Raw genomic sequence first — 26,547 nt, 5'->3', positions numbered from 1 at the left:
GCTAATCTGATCAGATCTAAAAGGGAAAGAACATGAAAAATATTATCATAAAACCTTATATCTAAAAGAGTTAATGGAAGACACAAATGAACAGACCTCAGTAGCTTGCAAAAGTATTCGGCCCCCTTGAACCTTTCCACATTTTGTCACATTACAGCCTCAAACATGAATCAAGTTTATTGGAATTCCACGTGAAAGACCAATGGAAAGTGGTGTAGACGTGAGAAGTGGAACGAAAATCATACATCATTCCAAACATTTTTTACAAATAAATAACTGAAAAGTGCGGTGTGTGTAATTATTCAGCCCCCTGAGTCAATACTTTGTAGAACCACCTTTTGCTGCAATTACAGCTGCCAGTCTTTTAGGGTATGTCTCTCCCAGCTTTGCAGATCTAGGGACTGAAATTCTTTGCCCATTCTTCTTTGGAAAAAAGCTTCAGGTCAGTCAGATTAGATGGACAGTGTTTGTGAACAGCAGTTTTCAGATCTTGCCACAGATTATCGATTGGATTTAGATCTGGACTTTGGGCCATTCTAACACATGGATATGTTTTGTTTTAAACCATTCCATTGTTGGTCTGGCTTTATGTTTTAAACTATTCCTTTGTAACTCTGGCTTTATGTTTAGGGTATTTGTCCTGCTGGAAGGTGAACCTCCGCCCCAGTCTCAAGTCTTTTGCAGACTCCAAGAGGTTTTCTTCCAAGATTGCCCTGTATTTGGCTCCATCCATCTTCCCATCAACTCTGACCAGCTTCCTTTTCCCTGCTGAAGAGAAGCACCCCCAGAGCATGATGCTGCCACCACCATATTTGACAGTGGGGATGGTGTGTTCAGGGTGATGTGCAGTGTTAGTTTTCCGCCACACATAGCGTTTTGCATTTTGGCCAAAAAGTTCCATTTTGGTCTCATTTGACCAGAGCACCTTCTTCCACATGTTTGCTGTGTCCCCCACATGGCTTGTGGCAAACTGCAAAGGGGACTTCTTATAGTTTTGTGTTAACAATGGCTTTCTTCTTGCCACTCTTCCATAAAGGCCAACTTTGTGCAGCACCACTAATGTTGTCCTATGGAAAGATTCCCCCACCTGAGCTATAGATCTCTGCAGCTCGTCCAGAGTCACCATGGGACTCTTGGCTGCATTTCTGATCAGCGCTCTCCTTGTTCGGCCTGTGAGTTTAGGTGGACGGCCTTTTCTTGGTAGGTTTACAGTTGTGCCATACTCCTTCCATTTCTGAATGATCGCTTGAACAGTGCTCCGTGGGATGTTCAAGGCTTGGGAAATCTTTTTGTAGCCTAAGCCTGCTTTAAATTTCTCAATAACTTTATCCCTGACCTGTCTGGTGTGTTCTTTGGACTTCATGGTGTTGTTGCTCCCAATATTTTCTTAGACAACCTCTGAGGCCGTCACAGAGCAGCTGTATTTGTACTGACATTAGATTACACACAGGTGCACTCTATTTAGTCATTAGCACTCATCAGGCAATGTCTATGGGCAACTGACTGCACTCAGACCAAAGGGGGCTGAATAATTACGCACACCCCACTTTGCAGTTATTTATTTGTAAAAAAAAGTTTTGGAATCATATATGATTTTCGTTGCACTTCTCACGTGTACACAACTTTGTATGAGTATTTCACGTGGAATTCCAATAAACTTGATTCATGTTTGAGGCTGTAATGTGACAAAATGTGGAAAAGTTCAAGGGGGGCGAATACTTTTGCAAGCCACTGTATCTAACAGTTTTCACACCTGAACAGATGACAGCAGCATCTTGACCATGTTCACATCTGTTTGATCCAAATCCACTGTGTTGACACTCAGTTAGAGAACTTTCATTTCCTGAACAGCTCAAATTGTCAAGCCAAATCTTTCCAGTTCCTGCACCAAAGTGAGCTGATTGAGGAACTTCCAGTGCCGACCCACAGTTTAACTGTCTGCAAACCACCTCAGCATCATTTAAGTCCCAGCCATCATCACAGACTGTTCCCCAGCTGTTACTGTGGTAAACTTCAACTCTGCCAGAACATCGAGTTGATCCAGAGCCAGTTAAAATTATGGACACAGCTGCAAACAAAGCACAGAGAAGATGTGAAGCGGACCAAACAGAATTCTTTCAGTGTCCAGCAATAGATTCCAAGTTATAGTACAATGGTAAACTGAAAGGTGTAATACTGACAGTCAAAACAGCTTGAACACTAAAAGACAGTCTATAAAAAGTCCAAAGGTTTCACTCCTGACCTAGAAAGACATTCAGCTCCCAAATATGAATTATGACAGAGTTTGTGAGGACTGCAGAACATCCAGATTAAGAAAGCTGAATCAGGAGACTTTGTATGAATTGTTTCAATTACAAGACCTAAAAAGAACTAAGAAAACTTCAAGTTGCAGACTTTAGCAAGTCTTTCAGGGACATGTTCGCCCTTAAAAACACGCACCCACACAAACACCCACACAGGCACACACACACACAGATATCTGCCTGACTTTCCCTCTATGAAAACATCTTCCATGTCCCACTCATAAATGATAATTTGAAACTATTAAAATGTTTCTTTAAGGTATTTATAATGACATCGGTAATCTTGTAAGTTATTAAAAAGTAATGTATAACTCTCTGGATCTTAGCTGCGTTTATAGAGATAGATGCAAACATTTTAGCACTCAAGTATTCTACATTATGTTTATTGCACAGATGACTTTGACTGTTCACAGTGAATTTCATTATAAAAAACACTAATAAGTTGAAGACGGAAGTCTAAAAAAAGTTGATATTACAGTTTTTAAGATTCATCAGATGATCAAAAGAATATCTCACCTGAACAGATGACAGCAGCATCCTGACTATGTTCACATCTGTTTGATCCAAATCCACTGTGTTGACACTCAGTTAGAGAACTTTCATTTCCTGAACAGCTCACATTGTCAAGCCAAATCTGTCCAGTTCCTGCACCAAAGTCAGCTGATTGAGGAACTTCCAGTGCTGATCCACAGTTTAACTGTCTGCAAACCACCTCAGCATCATTTAAATCCCAGCCATCATCACAGACTGTTCCCCAGCTGTTATTGTGATAAACTTCAACTCTTCCAGAACATCGAGTCGATCCAGATCCAGCTAATCTGATCACACCTTTTATGTAAAAAACATAACACAAACTATATTTCAATACATATCTTAAAGAAAATACAGATGCATATCACTCAAAAATGCATTAACATGCAGTTTTTTATTTCAAAAAGTGTTATCACCTGAACAGATGACACCAACATCATATGAATGTAAACTGTTGTAGTAGTAGTAGTAGTTTCCCCATCCAATGTGTTGACATTCGGTTACAGAACTTTCATTTCCTGAACAGCTTACACCACTGAGCCAGACCTGTCCAGTTCCTGCACCAAATTTATATGATGGAGTAGCTTCTAGTGCAGACCCACAGTTTAACTGTCTGCAAACCACCTCAGCATCGTTTAAGACCCAGTTATTATCAGAAACTGTTCCCCAGACATTATCATGATAAACTTCAACTCTGCCAGAGCATCGAGATGATCCAGAACCAGCTAATCTAATCAGATCTAAAAGGGACAAAACATGAAAAATATTATAATAAATCCTTACATCAAAAAAGACTTAATGGAAGACACAAATGAACACACTAACTAACAGTTTTCTCACCTGAACAGATGACAGCAGCATCCTGACCATGTTCACATCTGTTTGATCCAAATCCACTGTGTTGACACTCAGTTAGAGAACTTTCATTTCCTGAACAGGTCACATTGTCAAGCCAGATCTGTCCAGTTCCTGCACCAAAGTGAGCTGATTGAGGAACTTCCAGTGCCGACCCACAGTTTAACTGCCTGCAAACCACCTCAGCATCATTTAAGTTCCAGCCATCATCACAGACTGTTCCCCAGCTGTTATTGTGATAAACTTCAACCCTGCCAGAACATCGAGTCGATCCAGATCCAGTTAAAATGACGGACACAGCTGAAAACAAAACACAGAGATGATATGAAGGGGACCAAACATAGAATACTTTCAGTTTCCAGCCATAGATTCCAAGGTATAGCTGAGTGGTAAACTGAAAGGTGTAAAAAAGTCTAATGGATTCACTCCTGACCTAGAAAGACATTCAGCTCCCAAATTTGAATTATGACAGAGTTTGTGAGGACTGCAGAACATCCACATTAGGAAAGCTGAAGCGGGGACTTTGTTTGAATTGTTTCAATTACAAGACCTGAAAAGAACTAAGAAAACATTGAATTTCAGACTTTATCAAATCTTTCAGGGGTATGGTCTCCCTTAACCCTTTAAGACCTACCATAGAACCAAGTCCGCCAGAGCTTATATTATATTTTTACATGCTGTAGTGCCAATTTTGGGAGCATTTCAAGTTGATATACATCAATACAACCATTATAGCCCAAATTTTAATAATATGTATACATTAAGTGCATAGTAATTACATAAATTGCAAAAAGTGCAATAAACTACAAAAAATTGAAAATCGTTTTTGTTTTTTTTTTTAACATATATTTCTAGTTAGAGAAATTTAAGAGGCTTATCCCTCAAAACTGTAAATACAAAAAAGTTGCACAAACTAGTTTCCCACCACAGGAAATTTATTTGAAATGTCTTCATACTTTTACTTTTGAAATACTCCAATTTTTATATACTGCAGGAAAAACGAAAATAAATATTATAGTGCAAATTTGCAAAAAAGCAGCAATTGCATCAAAATAAACTATTTCCAGCAGTGCTATTCGAGTTCTAAGCATCCCAGAAACGACACAGAAAGTCATAAAGTCAAAGATAACTTTTAAAAACACCAGTATAGGCTCTGAGGCCCTGATAGTAAAAAAAACTACATTTCCGCGAAAATGACATCATTTCCGGTTTCGGGCAGGTAATGGCGACATGTGAAAGTTCGCGCTGACGTCTATTCCAACGTAGGAAGTGTTATGAACAGGTGATCGGATCGGCAAAACGTGTTTCTGGAATATTATGTTTTTGTTGCTGCAAGAGCTTTTTATGCAGTTTTTGCAAAGCTATATGTGGAAGAAAACCGTGACCTAGGACAAGCTGATGGCATAAGATGTAAGTACAACTTCTCCGGTTTCATATGTAAAAAAAATTATTGCTCTAGCTTACGTGGTTGCAGAGCTACCGGGATTTAAAAATAGTTACGCAAAACGGAGCGTGCCCACTCCAACCGGTTTTAAAGGGTTAAACACACGCGCACACACACACACACACACACACACACACACACATAGATGTCTGGCTGACCTTCCCTCTCTGAAAATATGTTAAGAGATTTTTTAGGATTTTAGGATTTTTATTATGTTATGCTTAAAAGTACTTTTGATTGATTGAATCTTTATTTTGAACATGTTGAAAAAGTACAACAAAATAGAATTAAAAGAGACAAATGAACAAAGCAAAACAAAAGGAAAACGAGCAACCACAACTCCAAATAACTTTCATGTTCAAAAAGGAGCAGGAAGAAGCATAAGCTTATTTAATCCCACCCCTTTTCCACTATCTAGTATCAATAGACTACAGAAATACCTCCTTGCAATTACATTATATGTCATGTGTATTTTTTTTTTTTTTTTTTTTTTTTTTTTTATATACATATATGTTTCTATCTATCCATACATACGTATATACACATACGCACATATACACATTTTCAATAACCCCATTAACACCTCAAGGATACACAACCTACAAATATATATATATACCCATACCAATATACCCGTGCACCCGCACACACATGAAAATATTAGACAAGAACACCCTATCAAATCTCTACCTCTTCCCTGTACCCTGTAAAAACCATATCCTTAAACCGCTTTTTAACTGCGCCATGCTCGGACATTGCTTCATATCTTTACTTAGTCTGTTCCACAGCTTCACTCCACACACAGAGATGCAAAAACTTTTTGATGTTGTACGGATACGAGGATGTTTTAAATTTAATTCCCCCCTCAAATTGTATCCCCGTTCCCTTTTAGAAAACATTTTTAGAATATTGTCAGGAAGCAGGTTATTTATTGCTTTATATATAATTTGTGCAGTAAGAAAATGAACCAGATCTGTGAATTTTAGAATTTTGATTTTAAGAACAGTGGATTTGTATGATCTCTGTAACCAGTTTTATGGATTATCCTTATGGCCCTTTTTGTAATATAAAGATTGATGATAGCGAACATTTGTAAGTATTGCCCCAAACCTCAGCACAGTAATTCAAATACGGTGCAATCAGGGAACAATAGAGAATGTGGAGTGATTTGTGGTCCAGAATGTGTTTTACTTTACTCAAGATTGAGACACTTCTTGAAATTTTGTTATGAATATGTTTTATATGAGACTTCCAGTTTAATTTATCATCTACAATCACACCAAGAAACTTATGTTCAAGTACTCTTTCAATTTCCACACCATCTAAATGAATCTGCACTTGTGCATTTCTAAGGAATTCCCAAATAAGATTATTTTAGTTTTACTTAGATTTAGCGATAGTTTGTTCCTGTTAAGCCATTTTTTAATTTTGCACATTTCTGAAGTAATTGTATCCTGCAGCTCCTTTAGATTCCCCCCAGAACAAAAAATATTTGTGTCATCTGCAAATAATACAAATTTTAATATATCAGATGACTTACAAATATCATTTATATAAATAATAAATAATTTTGGACCCAGTACAGAGCCTTGTGGAACACCACAAGCAATGTCCAAGCATGATGAGGAATGGACACCCAGCTTCACAAATTGTTTCCTGTTACTTAAATAATTTTTCACCCACTGCAGTACAACCCCCTGATCCCGTGCCGTTCCAGTTTATTAATTAATATGTCATGATTGATTGTGTCGAATGCTTTCTTGAGATCCAGAAATACTCCAGCTGCATACTGTTTCTGATCTATAGCATTCGTAATCTCCTCAATTGATTCGATTAATGCCAGAGATGTTGATCTTTTGATCTGAATCCATATTGACTGTCAGAGAGTAATTTATATTTATCTAAGAATTTGTCTAATCGTTTATTAAACAGGTTTTCTAGGATTTTGGAGAATTGTGGTAGTAAAGAAACAGGCCTGTAATTTGTGAAGTGGCGTCTATCCCCAGTTTTATACAGCGGCACAACTTTAGCTATTTTCATTTTGTTTGGAACTTTTCCAGTCTGAAATGATAAGTTGCAAATATATGTTAGAGGTCCTACAATTCCTTCAATGACCTTCTTGACGATTTTCATGTCAATATCATTACAATCAGTAGATGTTTTATATTTACACATGTGTACAATGTCAATTATTTCTTTTTCCTCCACTGATGTGAGGAACATTGAGTTAGGGTTCCTATCAATCAGGTTTTCACTACAGTCTACTGATGGCAGTGACTCAGGAATTTGTTCTGCCAGTTTTGGTCCAATATTTACAAAATAATGATTAAAGCTGTTGACCTTATCAGCAGTGTTTTCCATAATATTGCCATTGTCGATAAAGTATTGAGGATAACTTTGTTGTCCAGAATTATTTTAATGATACCATTTAAAACATCCCATATTCCCTTCATATTATGTTTATTATTGTTCAATATTTTACTATAATACTCCTTTCTACATACACGTATAATATTGGTCAACTTATTTTGTATTTTTTTATATTTATTTTCAGCATCTTTTGTTCTTTGTTTTAGGAATTCCCTATAGAGTGTATTTTTCTTTTTACATGCATTTTGTAAACCCTTAGTGATCCATGGTCTATCTGAATATTTGTGCTTTCTGTTGTATTTTATTGTTGGACAGTTTTTATCGTACAACTCCATGAATATTCTTAAAAATATGCCATATGCAATATCAATATCAGTTTCTTCGTACACGTTGTCCCAGTCCTGATTTAATAGATCGTTCTTAAGTGCATTCATAGTTTCTTCTGTCCTTACACGCCTGTATCTGAGTTGTTCCTCATGCTGATTTCTCTTATAATTAGTGTCATAAACTGCAAAAACTGGTAGGTGATCACTGATGTCATTAATTAATAATCCACTCACAATGTTGTTTTCCATATTGTTAGTGAAAATATTGTCAAGTAAGGTGGCACAATGTGGTGTAATTCTGCTAGGCCTGGTTATTTTAGGATGTAAACTCAAACTGTACATAGTGTTTAGGAATTAAGTCAGTCATTTTATGCTTTTTCGGATTCAACAGGTCAATATTAAAATCACCACAGATAAACATAACTTTTGATTAGTTTTAGAGAATACTTCTTCTATGAAGTCATTAAATACTTGAATACTAGAGCCAGGTGTTCTATATATACAGCTAATTATTACATTTTTCTCTTTTTCCTTATAAATTTCAATTGTTATACATTCTAATAAATTATCAATTACAGTTGTCATACTTTCTACCACCTTGTAATTTAGGTTTTTATCCACATACACAGCTACTCCCCCTCCACTCTTGTTCCTTCTATTTACAAAATTCACTTCATATCCCTCCAGTCCAAAGTCCATTCCTTTCTCCGCATTGAACCATGTTTCAGAAATGGCAATGATTCCAAATGGATTTGTCAACTCATTTAGATATTCCTTTATATTGTTGAAGTTGGCATACAGACTTCTGCTATTAAAATGGATTATTGATAATTTATTTTCCGTGTTGATGGTGTGCTTAAACTGTTCATCAGTGAAGTAGCAGCAGTTACTGCTGATGTTGTAAAAGAAATTATTTTCCGGGTCTATATCCTTTTCTAAGTCTAGAGCATTATGGTCTGTGTATCGAAATGTTCTCAGTTCCAGATTATCATAAAGAGAATTCCAATGAGTTATATTGATATTGTTGCGGATGCAGATGAAGTTCTTTTGGACTGTGCCATGTGTTGTGTTGTGTGTCACGTCACATGTGTATTCATACCTCCAGTGTAAGTTGAACCTCAGTATTTGTCCAGCTCCTCCATATTTCTGATGACCAATACTTTGGCTTGTTCCGTGTTCCATTGAGTTTAACGAATACTTTGCAGTTGGTGGTCCATGTATTTTGAATTTTTCCCTGTTTCTTCAAGTAACGTGCTTTCCTGGCAATGTCCGCATTTCTTTTTATCAGATGTTCATTCATGAAGACATCGGATCCTTTCAGTTTCTTTCCTTGTTTTAACAGTGCTGTTTTGTGTTTTCTGTTTGCAAATCTCACAATGATGGCTGGTTTGTCACTGTCATTTTTTCGGGGTAGAGGGTGGCAAGCCTCAATGTTGTTATAATCCACTTCCACACCTTTGGACCGTAGAAAGGTGACCACTTGATGCTCCGTGGAGTTGACATCTTCCTCTCCTGGCCCTCCTACATTGTCAGCGGCGACCGCCCGGGCGTATGACCGAGGTTTGATGCGAAGCCCCGTGATGATAACATCGTTCATCCGGGTGTACTCCTTTTCATTATCTAAATGTGTTTGCTCTTTCAGCTTAAATGGGGAAGTCACACTCTCTGCAGACTCCTAAATGGGGAAGTTACACTCTGTGCCTGCAGTTCTATTTTCTCTCTTCCTGTATGTGCTCTCTGAATAAAGACTTTTTCTTTTTACTGCAGGGTGCGAGTCTCTCCCTGAGTCTCACCCGTGTACACGTTAAACCTGTCTGAGCGTTTTTATTCTGACCTGAGTTGCAATACAGGAAAACTCCTGACATTTCTTGGTCCTTCGAGCCGGATGGGACACAGCACCTTTGTGTGACCCCACAGGAAAGCCTCATTGAGTCCTGCCGTCTTGAGAAGCCCACGCTGAAGTCTGTCGACAGCTCCTGTCCAGGTACAGGATAAAGTCCCGAGACGTGAATTCGGGTTCTGGCCAGCGTTCTTATAAGTGGTCCACGGTGGTGGGGGTCGATGAGGCAGACCTGAGAGACCGGCAGTGAATCAGCAACCAGGTGAATATTAACACTCAGACACCTCGCGTAAAACGTCTAGGCTCGGCTCGCCCAGAGGGGCTGGTAGCATTCCTAAAAGTAAACGCTCGCCTGGAAAAGGGGCTGGAAGCTATTTTAGGGGGCATTCCTAAAAGTAAACGCTCGCCTGAAAAAGGGTCTGGAAGCCATTTTAGAAGGGTTTCTAGAAGTAAACGCTCACCTGGAAGGGGCTGGAAGCTATTTTAGATAAACCTGGTCCGTAAGACGTAGTACGCGTTGAAAAGGTATTGTTGTTGTTTTATTTTTGTTGGTGGAATAAGTTGATTTTACAGCACAATAAGGAGGCTGAACTATTCCACTATTTTGTTTGCTGTTGGCCACCCAAGTTGTGCTGTCCTCGCCCTGAGTCTCTTAGTGTCACCAGCTAGACAGCGAGATAACGATGCTCCAAAAACCAGACTTATTTTCCTTTTTGCGCTGATTTATTGAAGAATGGCCTCTGACCATTGCCTTCTCTTTGACCATCGTAAAACTGAAAGTACAAAATACTGTATTAGCTAACTAACATTGTAAACTAGCTTGTTACACTCTTACTGCAAGCTAACAAGATAAAACTTTCAAATGTACAAATTATCGTACCATTTTTACACAAAACAAAAGATAATAATTATTTTATCGACACTCATACTTACAGACATATCTTGTCCAAGGCAACAACATTTTAAGGTCCGTATCAGCTTAGAACGATAACATTACGGCATCACTTTCCGCCATCTTTGATTTCTTCTTCACGTTCTCATTTTTTCCCTTCCCAAAGTAACCAAACCCATATTACAAAGCAGCCACTAGAGGGAGCTCTAGGGCAGTTTACAACTGTAATATTCAGTTCAAGTTATAAAAGGCAGAACACTCCCCGCCTGGTACAATACAATTGTGCCACTACAACAAACTTTTCTGATAAACATTTAGAACAGTTTACAGCTATTACAAACACACTTATTTATCACTTGATAAAAGCAAAACCATATCAGCGATGGGTCTCAAAAACACTTTTTCACTTCCATCTTTCACAGTCTTTACTTCTGCTTTTCGCACCTTATTGTCCTTGCTCTCAAATGTTTTTACAACTTTTCCCATGGACCAGTCATTTCTGTGTGCGAGAGCATCTTTCAATAACACAACATCACCAACTTTTATGTTTGTTTTACCATCAGTCCATTTTCTCCTTTGCTGTAGTGTTGAAAGATATTCACTTTTCCACTGTTTCCAAAAAGAGTCTGCCAAACACTGTACTTGCTTCCATTGCTTTGAGTAGAGGTCTGGCTGTCCAAAGCTTTCTGTTGGTGCAGATAACGCATTGACCTTTTGTGTAAGGAGCATTGCTGGAGTGAGAAGGTTTGGTTTGTCTGGATCTGTTGAGACTGGTACAAGTGGTCTTGCATTCATTATTGCCATTACTTCTGCCATGAATGTACTTAACACTTCATGCGTTAGTTGGACATGTACGGCTTTCAACAGAATACCATCTAGGATGCGCCTTGCAACTCCAATAAGTCTCTCCCACGATCCACCCATGTGTGACGAGTGTGGAGGATTAAACAGCCATGTGCATCCTTTTTCTTGCAGGTATGAGTTTAGTTCTGTGTCCTTGTGATCAATTTGCAACTCATTGCATGCTCCAACAAAATTTGTTCCTCTATCGGATCTGAGTATTTGAGCAGGTCCACGGATGCAGAAAAATCTCCTTAACGCATTGATGAAGCTGGATGTTGACATTGATTCAATGAGCTCAATGTGCACAGCTCTCGTGGACATGCAGGTGAAAAGCACAGCCCAGCGTTTACTGTCTGCACTCCCTCCTCTGGTGCGACGTGTGGTGACCGTCCAGGGTCCAAAGACATCCAGTCCTACACTAGTGAACGGTGGCATTGGTGTCAGCCTGTCCACGGGTAAATCTGCCATCTTCTGGGTTTGAAATCGTCCTCGAAGCTTTCGACAGAGAACACACTTGTAAATAACAGAAGAGACAAGCCGTTTACTGCCAATAATCCAAAATCCAGCACCTCTGAGCACACCTTCTGTTATGTGACGCCCCTGATGTGCTACCTTCTCATGATGGTATCTAATAAGAAGGATGGCTATATGATGAGCATTTGGGATAATGAGCGGATGTTTCTCATCTTTTGTTAGGTTAGCAGCTGCCAATCGACCTCCTAGTCTGATGAGCCCATCTTCATCAATAACTGGATTTAACCTTTGAAGATGGCTTTGTTTTGGAAGTGGCTGATTTTCTTTTATGCATCTGTACTCTTCTTTGAACGTTTCACTTTGTACTGTGTGAATGATGAACTTTGCTGCTTTAGACACTTCATCTGCAGTGTTAGTTTCACTGAAACACTTCCAGCCTTTACCTTCTGTGTTTGTTTTCTTGAATGATGCTGCCACACGCTTTAGTGATGCAATAGTGCGACACAATCTCACCCAATGAGAGAATCTTTCAAAACGGCATGGCTCTAGCTGTGTTACTGAGGCTTTGGTAACAAAACTTGTTATATCAGGTCTGATCTCTGCATCTGTGTCAGGATCGATCAGTGTGAAACTATCACAGTGAGACTTCTCTATGTCGTGTTGTGTCAAAAAGGAAGGACCACTAAACCAGTTCGTGGAAGCCAATGCAGAAGCTGCAATCGGTCTAGTGGCTGTGTCTGCTGAATTGTCACTAGTGGCTATGTAAAACCACTGTGCTGGATGTGTAGTCTTTCTGATTCTAATCACTCGGTTAGCCACGTAAGTGTAGAACCTCTTTGTGTTGTTGTGTATGTAACCAAGAACGATTTTACTGTCTGTGAAAAATCTGACAGTGTCTACTTCAATGTCAATCTCATCTCTAATGAGTTCGTACATCTCTACAGCTAACACTGCTGCACATAACTCCAATCTAGGAACAGTGTGAGCGGGTCTTGGGGCTACTTTGGACTTGCCCATGATGAAACCTGTGTGCCACTGACCTTCACCATCAAGAGCTCTCAGATATGCCACTGCTCCTATGGCCATGGTGGAAGCATCTGAAAATATGCACAGTTCTTTTTTCACAGCAATGGCTTGGGAGAACGGTAGGTAGCACCTCGGTATCTGTAGCCGCTCAAGATCCTTCAATGAGCTTCTCCATTTGCTCCATTCATCTTCTCTTTCTGCAGGAAGTGATTCATCCCAGTCCTTTTGCTCTGAGGTCAGTTCACGGAGAAGAGCTTTTCCCTGCATTGTGATGGGTGACACAAAACCCAGCGGGTCATATAGACTGTTAACAGTGGCCAAGACACCTCTCCTGGTGAACGGCTTTTGTTCAGTGGTGACGTGAAAGGTAAAACAGTCATTTTTAAGATTCCACAGTACCCCCAAGCTCCTTTGCAGGGGTATGTCGTCCAACTCTAAATCCAAGTCTTTTAGATCCTTGGCTCTCTCAGCAGCAGGAAACGCTTCCACTACTTTGTGGTCATTAGAGGCTATTTTATGTAGCCTTAAGTTTGACTGTGCCAGCATCTTTTGAGCGCTTGTGAGTGTCTCAACAGCTTCTTCCACTGTTGCTGTGGATGCGAGACCATCATCAACATAAAAATGTCTCATTACAAACTGCTTTGCATCATGTCCGTGCTCTTCTTCTCCCTCGACTGCAGCACGCCTCATACAATAAATAGCCACAGCTGGGGAAGGGCTATTCCCAAAAACATGAACCCTCATTCTATAGTCCCAAATACCTTGGTCGGGATCATTATCTTCATACCAAAGGAATCTCAGATAATCCCTATGATCCTCTCTCACTTCAAAACAATAAAACATTTGTTGCACATCAGCTGAAAATGCCACAGGCTCTTTCCTAAAACGCATAAGAACACCTAGTAGTGTGTTGTTTAGGTCGGGTCCACTTAATAAGACTTTGTTAAGGGACTGTCCTTCAAATTCTGCACTTGAGTCAAAGACTACTCTCAGCTGATTAGGTTTTTGCGGGTGGTACACACCGAAGGATGGCAAGTACCAGTGTTCTTTGTTTGAGTCCAAAGGTGGAGCGACTTCTGCATGGTCATTGTCCAGCATGTTTTGAATGAATTCGATATATTGTCTTTTCATTTCAGGGTTCCGGTCCAGTGTCTTTCTGAGAGATTGGAGGCGCTTGAATGCTTGCTCTCTGTTACTCGGAAGCTTTGGTCTTGGAGAGCGGAATGGCAAAGGCGCCACCCAGCTGTTACATTCGTTTTGATACACCTCCTTCTCCATGATGTCAATGAAGTCTTTGTCCTCTACTGACAGTGCTGGTTTGTCATCTTCCTGTGTCCTGTCAAAAACAGTTTCTCCCAGTTGATTGGTGTTTGTGTTTCCCCTGTCCTTTTTGGGGTTAGGTGTGGTGTTTAACTGGTCTTTGATATGAAACGTGTTAGGACATGGGCAGAGGTAAGAAGCACGGCCATTCTGAAGAATATGTGTTTTGAGAACACTCACATTAGGGGGCTTATGCGTCTTCCCCATGCAGGCTTCCCCAACTATAACCCAGCCTAAATCCAAACGCTGTGCATAAGGTGTATTGTGTGGCCCATTGATTCTCTCTCTGACTTTGTGTACCTGTATAATGTCTCTTCCCAAAAGCAACAGAATAGGTACTTGTTCTTCTACAGGAGGTAATTTTTCAGCTATCTTCTGTAAGTGTGGGAACTTCATGGCAACTTGTGGAGAGGGAATCTCTCTCCTGTCATCTGGAATCATGTCACATTCAATCAGGTTTGGGAGTGGGAGCTTCACTTTACCATCCATTGACTCAATCATGAAGTTTACTGCAGTTCTGCCGACATTATCTGACAGTCCTGAGCATGTTCTGAGCTTGTAAGTGTCTGAGCGTGTCTTAATATTAAAGAACTCAAAAAACTGAGACTTAGCTAGTGACTTGTTACTTTGTTCATCAAGTACTGCATACATCTTTCTAGCCCGTTCTTTTTCGCCTTCTGGATAGACTAACACGGGACTTATTTTTGAGCATGAATGTGGGCTATCTGCATCACCACAGACTTCTGTGCATTTGGAAACAACTGAGGAATTTGCACTATCCTGTGTCTCCCCGCCATCATCTTTATCAGCTTCAGAGCTCTCAGCTGGAGCAGGGGGTGGACCTGGATGTAGCACTGCTAAATGCCTGTCGCTACCACAGTCCATGCATTTTATTTGAGCCCTGCAGTCCCTTGCTAGATGTTGAGTAGAGCCACAGCATTTAAAACAGATTCTGTTCTCTTTTAAAAATGACTTGCGCTCATCTATGGGCTTTGCTCTAAAACTCTTGCACTTTTTAAGAGGGTGAGGCTTCTTATGTATTGGGCATACCTTGTCAGGGCTTTCTATTGGCTTGCTGTAACTATTTTGAGGTGAACTAGTGTCTGTAGGAATGTCCGTTTTGTGTACACTAATCACTTGCCTGTTACTGCCTCTGAAGCTTTTCTCCTTCTTGAAGCTTGTGTCGGCAGGAGGTGTGATGACAAAGCTTGGGTCGTTTCTTATTTTGCCTTGTTGTCTTACAAACTTTGAAAAGACACTGAAAGGGGGGAAAGCAACTTTATGTTCTTCTTTGTACTTTGCTCCTGTTGCAATCCATTTTTCCTGCAGTCCATAGGGTAACTTTTCCACAATGGGGTTGACTCCGCGAGCTGTGTCCAAATATGAGAGGCCTGGTAGGTATCCTCCATCTTTTGCACATTCTATTTCCTGCAGAACATCACCCAGCTCTCTTAACTTTGTGTTGTCTCTGTTGTTTAGTTTGGGAAACTGTTCAATCTTTTTTAACAGTGCATTTTCTACCACTTCTGGAGATCCATAACATTCCTCGAGTCTTTGCCACACAAGGTTGAGAGCTGCAGCTGGATTAAAGACATGGACTGATCGGATTCTTTTGGCCTGCTGACCAGACTCAACTCCAAGCCATTTGACCATTAAATCTAGCTCCTCTTGAGCTGTAACATGCAAGTCTTTAATAGCACTTTGAAATGATGCCTTCCACGCCCAGTAGTTTTCTAGGTGGTCATCAAACTGCAAAAGTCCAGTACTTAATATTTCCCTCCGTGTCAGGTACCTTGTAATATCCTGGACACCCTGTATCTCTGTTGATGTTTGAAGAGTGTTGTACGGATAAGGTTTGGGGGAATCCAGTCTCTCTCTCTGTTGTGTTTGGAGTTCCACTTTAACATTAGCCTTTTGAGCACTGTGTGAGCCGTCATTGTCTATATCTGCATTCATAGCCATTTCGCATTGTTCACGTGCAGCTTTGTGACAGGCAAGTGGATCTACTTTTAGTTTGAATCCTTCAAGGCAAATATCTGAGTGTTTTTGTACATACTCTGCTGTGCGTTGTTTTGGACTAGCGGGTGGTCCCACCAATGGATAGCGCAGTTCACTTTTTGAAAGTCCCTCCTCCTCTTCTTCATAAACTGCAACCTCTGCTTCTGCTACTGCGACAGCCTTTTGACAACTCAAAACATGTAAATTAGCCTCAAGTTCAGTTTTTTGTTTCATTATAGCTGCTTCCCTTTCTGAATAAGCCAGCTGTGCACGTGCAGCCTCTGCTTTTGCTCGTGCTTTAAGTGCTGCAGAACTTGTGGATGAACGCTTGGATGTATGCGAGCGTCTAGACTCGGCCTGTGTGTCTGCGTTGCTTGCATTATCCTTGTTCTCCATATCCTCTGCGTTGTGCACTTGTTCTGTTTCTCTTTGGTCTGGTGTTTCTTCCTCTTCTGGAAGATCCAGTTGATATTGCTTTCCTGACCGTAGGCTCATAACTGATGCGCTGAAAATAGCTCCTCGTGGTTGTGCCCGCTGCGCTAATGTCTTTTTACTGTGCTGTCCTCGCCCTGAGTCTCTTAGTGTCACCAGCTAGACAGCGAGATAACGATGCTCCAAAAACCAGACTTATTTTCCTTTTTGCGCTGATTTATTGAAGAATGGCCTCTGACCATTGCCTTCTCTTTGACCATCGTAAAACTGAAAGTACAAAATACTGTATTAGCTAACTAACATTGTAAACTAGCTTGTTACACTCTTACTGCAAGCTAACAAGATAAAACTTTCAAATGTACAAATTATCGTACCATTTTTACACAAAACAAAAGATAATAATTATTTTATCGACACTCATACTTACAGACATATCTTGTCCAAGGCAACAACATTTTAAGGTCCGTATCAGCTTAGAACGATAACATTACGGCATCACTTTCCGCCATCTTTGATTTCTTCTTCACGTTCTCATTTTTTCCCTTCCCAAAGTAACCAAACCCATATTACAAAGCAGCCACTAGAGGGAGCTCTAGGGCAGTTTACAACTGTAATATTCAGTTCAAGTTATAAAAGGCAGAACACAAGTACTGGTGAAAAGAGAGAAACAGGTCGTGTTTCATCACGTAAAGGTGACACCGCTTTCAAGAATAGCTTGAAAGTAGAAGGCCGTGTCAACTACCTCTCTCGATTCTCGTACCAGAGAAGGTGCCGCAGTTGTGTAGTTGTAAAGTGTTAAAATTAAGAGGATTAAAATGGGTAACTCACTGCTGACGAGCAGTGGTTAGAAAAGAAATGTCCAGGTGCTGGACAAATTAGTGCATATAGATGGAGAAATCCAAAGAAAACCTAAATGTCCCACGTGGGAGGGAAAATGCATTGACTAAATTATAAGAAACCCTCCAAGCAGAAATAAATACTGAAAAGGAAGCTAAAAAGAAAACAAAGTGTACACAAGAGTTGTAATATATTAAAGCATGGAAAGTGGAATGAAGTGGAATAAACAAAAGGTTAAATTAAGGTTAACTGAAATTAAAGCAGAGCTTATCTAGTGATAAGCATGATAATAGGAGATAATAGGAAGGTTAACAACCTGTAAACTGGTATTAACAATGAAACATAGTTGGCATGACGACCGTGCCTAGAATGAATAGAATGCATGAAACCAGATAATTCACACGAAAATATATCAAATAAAAAAGAGAGATGCATAAGGTATATCACGGCTGTGTCATTGTTCAGCCAAGGAAAATGTCTCCAGCTTGGGAAGGTGTGAAGCTGCAGATTCACACAGACCCGTGATGGATACATAATAAAATATAAACTAATATACTATTGTATATTAGTAGTAAAGTAGTGAAGTAGTGTATTGTAATATACTATTGCTGTTATACAAAAGGAAAAACAATACAATGATAACATTACTATTAATACGAAGAGGCACCTCAGTCAGTTATGATGTGAGGTGGAAGATTGTTGAAAGGTTTCAAACTCAGTACAATGATATATGAGATGAAGAAAATAAGGAATTAACTACACTAATCAGGTGCATAGAGACACTTGACCTGCTGTAAACCTGTTATCTTAGATGAGACTTTGTTAAGATGAAGAGCAAACCTATGCTAACAACTAATGAGCCAAACCTTGTATACAACAGCTACAAGATTGAGAAGCTGAATTAAATAAATATGTGGACACTACCAAGCTAATGAGGAGCGGTGACGCGCATGGAGATGCTGGTTTTGCTCACTACAATTGTATAAATAGAGTTTGAATTCATTACAATATGAAAGCATATTCTGAGTGATTTTGACTGTGTGAATGCTGTGAGTAGTAGGTTTTGAGTGATTGGGTGTGATCTGCACAAAAATAAAAAAAATAAGTAATAATAACACTACAAAGGTTCATAGTAGAGTGAGGGAACAAATGGAAGTTTGAGAGAAAAGGCAGTGTGTGTGATGATTCCTGATGTCTGAAAGGGCTCTATTTAGAAGTGTGAGCGTGACATAAAGGTGTATTGGTTTTAGATCAAGATTTAGTAGAATTAAAGAGGGTTTATAGACTATGAATACAAAGAAAAACAAAAGAGTTCGATTAGTCTGCAGAAACAGGAAATATGTGTGCCTGTGGTGTGTCAAGACAGCTCACAGAGAGAAACAGACGAGTTAAACTCTAAGAAGATGAAGCGAATGAATGTTTTAGGAAAAGTAATGATAATGATATTAATTGTATGCTTTAGTGTGTCAATACAGGTGGATTTCTCTCAACCTGGAACCTTGAGTACAGCGTCAAAAGCATAGATTAATTGGGAAAGTGCGAGTGCAAGAATACAGGGTATAATTGGGTTGAAATTGAAGGCTGAACTCATGATTGTTTAGAGATGTCCGCCATGTCATAAACAAAAGAAGGCAAAATAATGACAGAAATAATTGACAACTATATTAATGAATAGACAACACATACTCAAATTGTTATATGTGAAATTATTTTTGGAAAGGGTCAGAGGAGATAGTTTGAATTTAGAACTCAGTGATAAGATGCATGAATTAAACCTTATTGCAATAAACACTTGCAATGAAGAAAGCAGCTTACACTCAATTAATATGAATGCAAAGCCTTGATGCCATAGGAAATTTGTTTTGTTTTTGTTTGTTTGCTTAGTAAGTTTGGAAAACAAATTTGTGATCATACTTGTGGATCACAGTGACACATAATGATTTGGGCATATGATTTGCTGATGCCTAGTTTTAGAGCTGTGAGCTATGAACTGTAAGCAATGCAAGGTTTTTCCTAACTCAGAAGTTTGACACATACACATGCCAGACAACTTTCCTATGTAGGCATTTTGCTTACACTGTCGCACATCAGAATTGCTGTATGCTGTATCACGCGCTGACCTTCACAGCACCCCACAGGCTGGTTTCGTTGATATCTTTGTAGATGGTTCAGCGTCCAAAAGTAGCCTTGGGCGGAATTGTGTAGGTTATGCGGTAACCACAGTAGACACGATTTTAGAAGCAAAAGCACTAACTTCCTCACACTCTGCACAAAGTGCAGAACTCACAGCTGTCATACGTGCCTGTTCCCCTAACCCAGTGCAACATGGAAATCTTTTAAAGGCGCTGTTGGAAGTGATAATATTGCCGAAACAGTTAGCATTATGTAAATGTGCTGCACACCAGAAAGACAAGTCAGAGGTCACTAAAGGCAATAACTTTGCTGATCAAGCAGCAAAAGCAGCAGCACAACAAACTATAGACACATTAATGTCTGACTCCTCAATGCAAATACCACTTGATGTGCTTATGAATGAACGAAAAGCCGCACCAACTACAGAACAAAGGAAATGGTTAAACTGTGGAGCAATGCTAGAAAGTGGTTTGATGACTTGTAATGGCAAACCAATACTACCAAAGTCCCTACACAAATCAGCAGCATTATTGTCAACAGGAGGGGGGGTAGGAGTGGTAGATAAAATTTCGGAAATTTGTTGGAACATGCATGATGTGCCAAAAACATAATGCACATGATGCACATAATGCACACCACCTCATCCTTTTCATACGATCCACATGGGTTTTATTGAGCTAAATGAATGCCAAGGCTCAGAATACGCTCTAGTGATCATAGACGTGATCTCAAAATGGCCAGAAATCTATCCAGTAAAAAAGCAGACGCCATCTCAGTAGCAAAATGTTTGTGCAACCATTTCATTCCAATATATGGCATCCCCACTCTGATAAGATTGATCAGACAATGGGACACATTTTGTTAATGAAGTAATCAGTAAGGTCTCTGAAGCACTAGGATTTAGCATCAAACATCACTGTGCACTGTTGGAAGTGCAAAGTGCCGGACTCGTGGAAAGAACTAACGGCACAATAAAACAGAGACTGAGAAAATGCATGGAAGAAACAGGGAGACCATGGCCTGAGTGTATAGGCCTGGTAAAAATGTGGATGAGACTGACACAAAGTTCTCAGAAACTCACACCTTTTGAAATCATTCACGGTAGACTATTTCCACTACCAATTACAAGTGAGCCTATAGATAAGTCAATAAGAGAAACTACACTAGCCGAATGGATGACTAAATTACTTGAAAATAAAGAGATTGTTCTAAACAACTCTCCAGTGTCTTGCAGGTTGAAACCAGGTGATTGGATCCTGATCAAAGTACTCCAAAGGAAAAATTGGAGTTCACCAAGGTGAGCGAGAGAAAAAGGATGAACAACACCACCTGCAGACAAGATGGACACATGACAACTCACATCTTCATGACATGACACAAGACCACATTCACCCATGGATGAACAACGCATGGTATCGATATATACATGACAGCACACCCAGAAAAGACTGCTATGTTTGCTCCTATATGCCCCCAACGACACAATACGCCACCTTGTACGCGAAGGGAATGGACATAATTCAAGCAAAGTGTGCCGCAAGCTACGCCAGCCTTGGGTATCAATTGGGCATCGATTCCAGGGAATCGTGGTCAACCATGAGGAACCTCTCCAGATAGGACTACGAAATGGCACATGTGACGAATGGTTCTGGGTTGACCTGAAAGTGAAGCACAGAAGTAAGGCTAAATCATTCCCAGTCTTTCTTGGAAACAATGGGAATTTGAGCCACAGCCTATGCTACTGCCAAGAGAACGGATCCACGCCAATGGGAAACACCACCACCAACTGCAAAGCAGTACAGACACACGCTCCTGGAGGGCCCGTGAAGAGCAGCAACATCTCAAATGGCACCTTCTGGGTGCAAGGGATGGCCTGGGATATCCTTCCTGGGAATTGGACAGGTCAGTGCGCTCCCATTTTCATATCTGACCACACTTTCAAGATAACCATGGACGCCACGTCAACATCAACGTCAACAACAAGGAAAAGACGAAGCACCCCAGACCTCAAGCAGCATGATTCCATATGGGGTTCCGATGTCCCAGAGGAATTTAAACTTTGGACTGAAAGACAAAAGGTTCTGAATGCTTCATGTAAATTCAGCGACGAACGGGATCAGGAGATTGACGCTCTGCGCATTGCAGTAATGCAACACAGGGTAGCATTGGACATGATTCTCACAGAGAAAGGAGAAAGGTGTCCTCTTTAACAACACATGTGGCACATACATTCCAGATAATGTGCACTCACCGAACATGACTGATGCTCTGAAAATACTCAGACAACTTCGGGATGCACAACAACGAGACTATGCCACAAACACAGAAGACTGGCTTACGTGGCTTATAAGCGGCTCTTGGAAGTCCCTGCTGATTAAAGGACTTGTTTTTGTTGGTGTTATAATACTGTTATTGTGTCTTTTCACTTCATGTGTCATACCTTGTTTGAAGAACATGGTATCGAAAATGGTAACTGTTTCAATTCATGCTTGCATCACCCTATCACAGAATGAAGAAGATGATGGTGAGATAGACACTTGGATATAACATACTGACAAAACCCACTATTTTATGATGTTTTGGCTAAAAATGTTTACAAGTGGCCATAGACTGATACAATAAGCTATGAACTGTACATATACATATGTACAACAGGAGGAAATGTTAAGAGATTTTTTAGGATTTTAGGATTTTTATTATGTTATGCTTAAAAGTACGTTTCATTATCTAAATGTGTTTGCTCTTTCAGCTTAAATGGGGAAGTCACACTCTCTGCAGACTCCTAAATGGGGAAGTTACACTCTGTGCCTGCAGTTCTATTTTCTCTCTTCCTGTATGTGCTCTCTGAATAAAGACTCTTTCTTTTTACTGCAGGGTGCGAGTCTCTCCCTGAGTCTCACCCGTGTACACGTTAAACCTGTCTGAGCGTTTTTATTCTGACCTGAGTTGCAATACAGGAAAACTCCTGACAAAATATCTTCCATGTCCCGCTCAGAAATGTTCATTTGAAACTATTAAAATGTTCCTTTAAGGTATTTAAAATGAAATCTCTCATCCTATAAGTTATTTAACAAGTAATGTATAGCTCTCTGGATCTGAGCTGCGTTAATAGAGAAAGATGCAAACATCTTATCACTCAAATACTCAACAGTGTGGTTCTTGCACAGATGTCTTTGACTGTTCACACTGAATTTCATTATAAAACACACTAATAAGTGGAAGATGGAAGTCTAAGAAAATGTTGTTTTCACTGCATTTGACATTCATCAGATGATCAAAATAATATCTCACCTGAACAGATGACAGCAGCATCTTGACCATGTTCACATCTGTTTGATCCAAATCCACTGTGCTGACACTCAGTTAGAGAACTTTCATTTCCTGAACAGGTCACATTGTCAAGCCAGATCTGTCCAGTTACTGCACCAAAGTGAGCTGATTGAGGAACTTCCAGTGCCGACCCACAGTTTAACTGTCTGCAAACCACCTCAGCATCATTTAAGTCCCAGCCGTCATCACAGACTGTTCCCCAGCTGTTATTGTGGTAAACTTCAACTCTCCCAGAACATTGACTTGATCCAGATCCAGTTAATCTGATTGGACCTTGTAATGAAAAACACGTGACACAAACTATGTTTTAATATATGTCCCTTAAAGAAAACAAAGATACATGTCACACAAAAATACATTGACATGCAGTATGTTCCATGCCAAAAAGTGATGTCACCTGAACAGATGACGCCAGCATCATTATAATGTCTGCTGTAGTAGTAGTAGTAGTAGTAGTAGTAGTAGTAGTAGTAGTAGTAGTAGTAGTAGTAGTTGTTGTTGTTGTAGTAGTAGTTTCCCCATCCGGTGTTTTGACATTCACTTAGAGAACTTTCATTTCCTGAACAGGTCACATGACCAAGCCAAATCTGTCCAGTTCCTGCACCAAAGTAAGCTGTTCGAGGAGCTTGTAGTGCAGACCCACAGTTTAACTGTCTGCAAACCACCTCAGCCTCATTTAGGTCCCAGGTATAATCAGAGACTGTTCCCCAGACGTTATTGTGAAAGATCTCAACTCTACCAGAGCATCGAGTTGATCCAGATCCAGTTAATCTGATGGTGGATGCACCTGAAAAAGCAAACCATAAAAAAACCAAAAAATGACATACAGTAGGCAACTGTTTTCTTTTTTTTTCTAAAACCTTCTGAACTCATTTATTGCTGAAAAATACTTTGTATACTTTGTTTCTTTCTACTAAAAAGACATCCTTACCCCTAAGTTCTGCAGAATTATTTTTTAAGGAAACTAAAATTACACCGTAGCACCAAAAAATTACATGAAAAATGCAAGATTAATTTTAGAAGATTGCACACTAAGTCAAGATGATGGTGTTTCTGTCTTGTTATCAAGTATGTAAAAAAAACAATCAAACATGAAACTTGATGATTTTGTAAATTATAACAAAATGCTTTTTTTGCTCACCAGGCAGCTGTGAGTGACAACCTGAATAGTGGAAAAAGACAAAACCAGTTTAGAGCAGAAGATGTCTTGCACTTGTGAAAAAGCAAATATGTGAAACTTAACAGTAAAGTCTTTTTTTCATAATTCTTAAATCAAAATATTTTTCATAAAAAAATCAAAATCCGACAAATTCCATTTAATTTTAAACTGCTAGCCTGGCATATCTGATATGAATAGTTTTTTATCACCACCCATCACAAACAAATTGCACTTAACAATATATTATTTAATAACTGATTAAACTCTCGTACACTGTTGAGATTAAATTATTTGAAGTGCCTCAATTCTATGCTTTGGATTAACTAAAATTCCATACATATGTAAGGCAGTGACTGGAATAAGTCACAAGGTGTCACTGTTGAGCTGCATATACATTGTAGATTTTAGCAATTTTGACCATTTGTCCTCTGCAGGACACCGTAGTTCAGATTTCTCGTTCGCGCGGGCGCCATCTTGGTTCAGTGTTTACTGTGATTTGCAAAGGGCCAGCAGCAGAGTTGGAGTGGTGTTTGCCCCAGCATTTCAATAAACGGCGCGGTCCGAGCCACAAATTAACGCCTGTGTCCAACTGGTCTCTCTACGGTGCACCCCAATCCAACATAAAATTACACAACGCAGAGTCCGGGGTGTAGGGAGGCCCCTGCACTGGTTGGGTTACATCTTTGGTGCCGTGACCTGGGTTTGTGGCACTTCGAGACCGAAGAGAAAGCAATGCCGACACCCCCCAGCTACGCTGCCGCAGCAAGAGGTGTTGCCATCTGATGGGGTACTGAACTAAGTTATAACTGCCTGTGTTACTGGGACTTTCACCTCCCCAGGCATATCCTTTGAAAGTGAAATATTGGGGTGGTTTCATTTGAGGGTTTTCTGTCATTGAAAAAAAAAAAAAGAAAGACTCAGAGACTTGAATTGAAACGAGAATGTTAAATGATGTTCCCTGTCTATAATGATAATCATTGAATACGGTGAAGCAATCGCTGCTGATTTGTGTCAGTCACAACCTCTGTGCTGAAGATAGTTGTTTAACTGCACCCTGAGTTTAATGCTGTTTGTTTTTGTGAATTCTTTTTTGCATTATGAGATGATAGTTGTCTTACATCTGTGTTGTGTTCTATTTTACTAGAAATAGATTGTAGTTACTCACAGTTAAGCATACTACAAGTAACCCACACACATTTTCTGGTGCAGCTAAATTAGAGATATAGGACAGTGAAAATGATGAGAGACTATGCAGACACTCCAAAGAGGGCACAGCCTCACCTTTTGAATGAAGGGGCAACAGCTAGCGCCAGTACAGTGGACCAACAGTCATCAGTGAAGTCGAAGCTAGTCACCCAGTTCCCCAGCTTCACTGGCCAGCAGTTACAGTACCACAGCCCAATCAGGGACCGACTCTGGGCTGAGCACACAACAGACCCCACCACCAACTATGCTTTCACCCCAGACTGATCTTGGTGTGGCTCCGGCTCATGCACCACCAACACCAGCCTATGGAGGCCAAATGCAGGTGCCCTCACACCTATCTGAAATTCACCCAAGTTCAGTGCCAACCAATCAGACAAGCCAGTCCAACTACAGCCCTCTAACTACAGCCCCTCCAGTGTTTCAGCCAGATGTCCAGATAACTATGCCCCCTGCTCTTTCCCCTCAGGCCAGTGTCCATGTGCCCACTGCTACACCAGCATCCCATGTTGCCTCATATCCCAACTACCCAGCGGGGCAAAGTACCCAGCAGGCCACCCTGAACCAATCACTTAACACTCCTTACCCAACGATGACTGTCCCATTCAGCTCCCAAGCATACACCAGCTATCTGTATTCCACACCTGCCCCCCAAGCCGCCATGCCAAGCCCCCTAACGCCGCAGGGAGTGGGCATAATGAATAATCCCTCTGCAGCCAAGCAGACCCTTGAAAGTTCAAAGCATGGGCTGACCCCCCGTCTGCCCCATATGGCACTAGCTGCTGTCCATGACTCTCGAGCTCCCCTCCACTCATCTGCTATAAGCTCCAACACTGTCATGCCCCCTATCGTGAATATGACCCATGGAGGTTTTATAGCCCCACCCGACACCCATGCCTCAATGCACGTCCCAACCTCTGCTTCAGACCCCCAAGTTAGTGGACACCCTGGTATACCCCCCCAGCAGGTGCATACCTCTTTAAGTGCTCCTGGCGGGGCTGCAGCCAACGCTAACCCCCCACTAGCTGCCTACGGTGGTTTTATACAGACTCATCAAGTGAAAAATGTCCAAGCCTTCACTGGCAGTGCTGACAGCAAGGTGCTTGTAGAGGACTGGATTCGTGACATGCAATATCTTCTTGAAGCAATAGAGCTCCCCATTCACCTCCGTTTTTCCACGGTGGTGCGTCACCTAACTGGTGAGGCCCGAAAGCTGGTCCTGAATCTACCT

At 40.4% G+C, this 26,547-nt stretch overlaps 1 protein-coding gene across 1 annotated transcript; it reads right to left on the bottom strand.

The window, feature by feature from the left end:
• Positions 1–10: 10 nt before the first annotated feature.
• LOC120433684 (scavenger receptor cysteine-rich domain-containing group B protein-like) lies at positions 11–24,586 on the bottom strand. The gene is made up of 6 exons (XM_039600381.1): positions 24,582–24,586; positions 23,694–23,741; positions 22,916–23,115; positions 3,675–3,989; positions 3,381–3,628; positions 11–16 (listed from the first exon to the last, which is right to left on the bottom strand). The coding sequence occupies exons 1-6, from the start codon at positions 24,584–24,586 to the stop codon at positions 11–13; spliced, it is 822 nt and encodes a 273-aa protein (XP_039456315.1).
• Positions 24,587–26,547: the final 1,961 nt, after the last annotated feature.

Source organism: Oreochromis aureus, linkage group 3, assembly GCF_013358895.1.
Source record: "Oreochromis aureus strain Israel breed Guangdong linkage group 3, ZZ_aureus, whole genome shotgun sequence".
In the NCBI taxonomy this organism is placed as follows: domain Eukaryota; kingdom Metazoa; phylum Chordata; class Actinopteri; order Cichliformes; family Cichlidae; genus Oreochromis; species Oreochromis aureus.
Note: the sequence above shows the minus strand (reverse complement) of the source record. Positions and strands in the feature narration are given on the sequence as shown.

What these genes read in the sequence shown, in the direction of transcription:
- LOC120433684 (XM_039600381.1), bottom strand. An exon ending in TGCTGCTGTCATCTGTTCAG is followed by an intron (nt 3,990 to 22,915) that starts GTGAGATATTAT and finishes TTTTGTTTTCAG; the next exon opens with CTGTGTCCGTCATTTTAACT. An exon ending in TGCTGCTGTCATCTGTTCAG is followed by an intron (nt 3,629 to 3,674) that starts GTGAGAAAACTG and finishes TCTTCCATTAAG; the next exon opens with TCTTTTTTGATGTAAGGATT.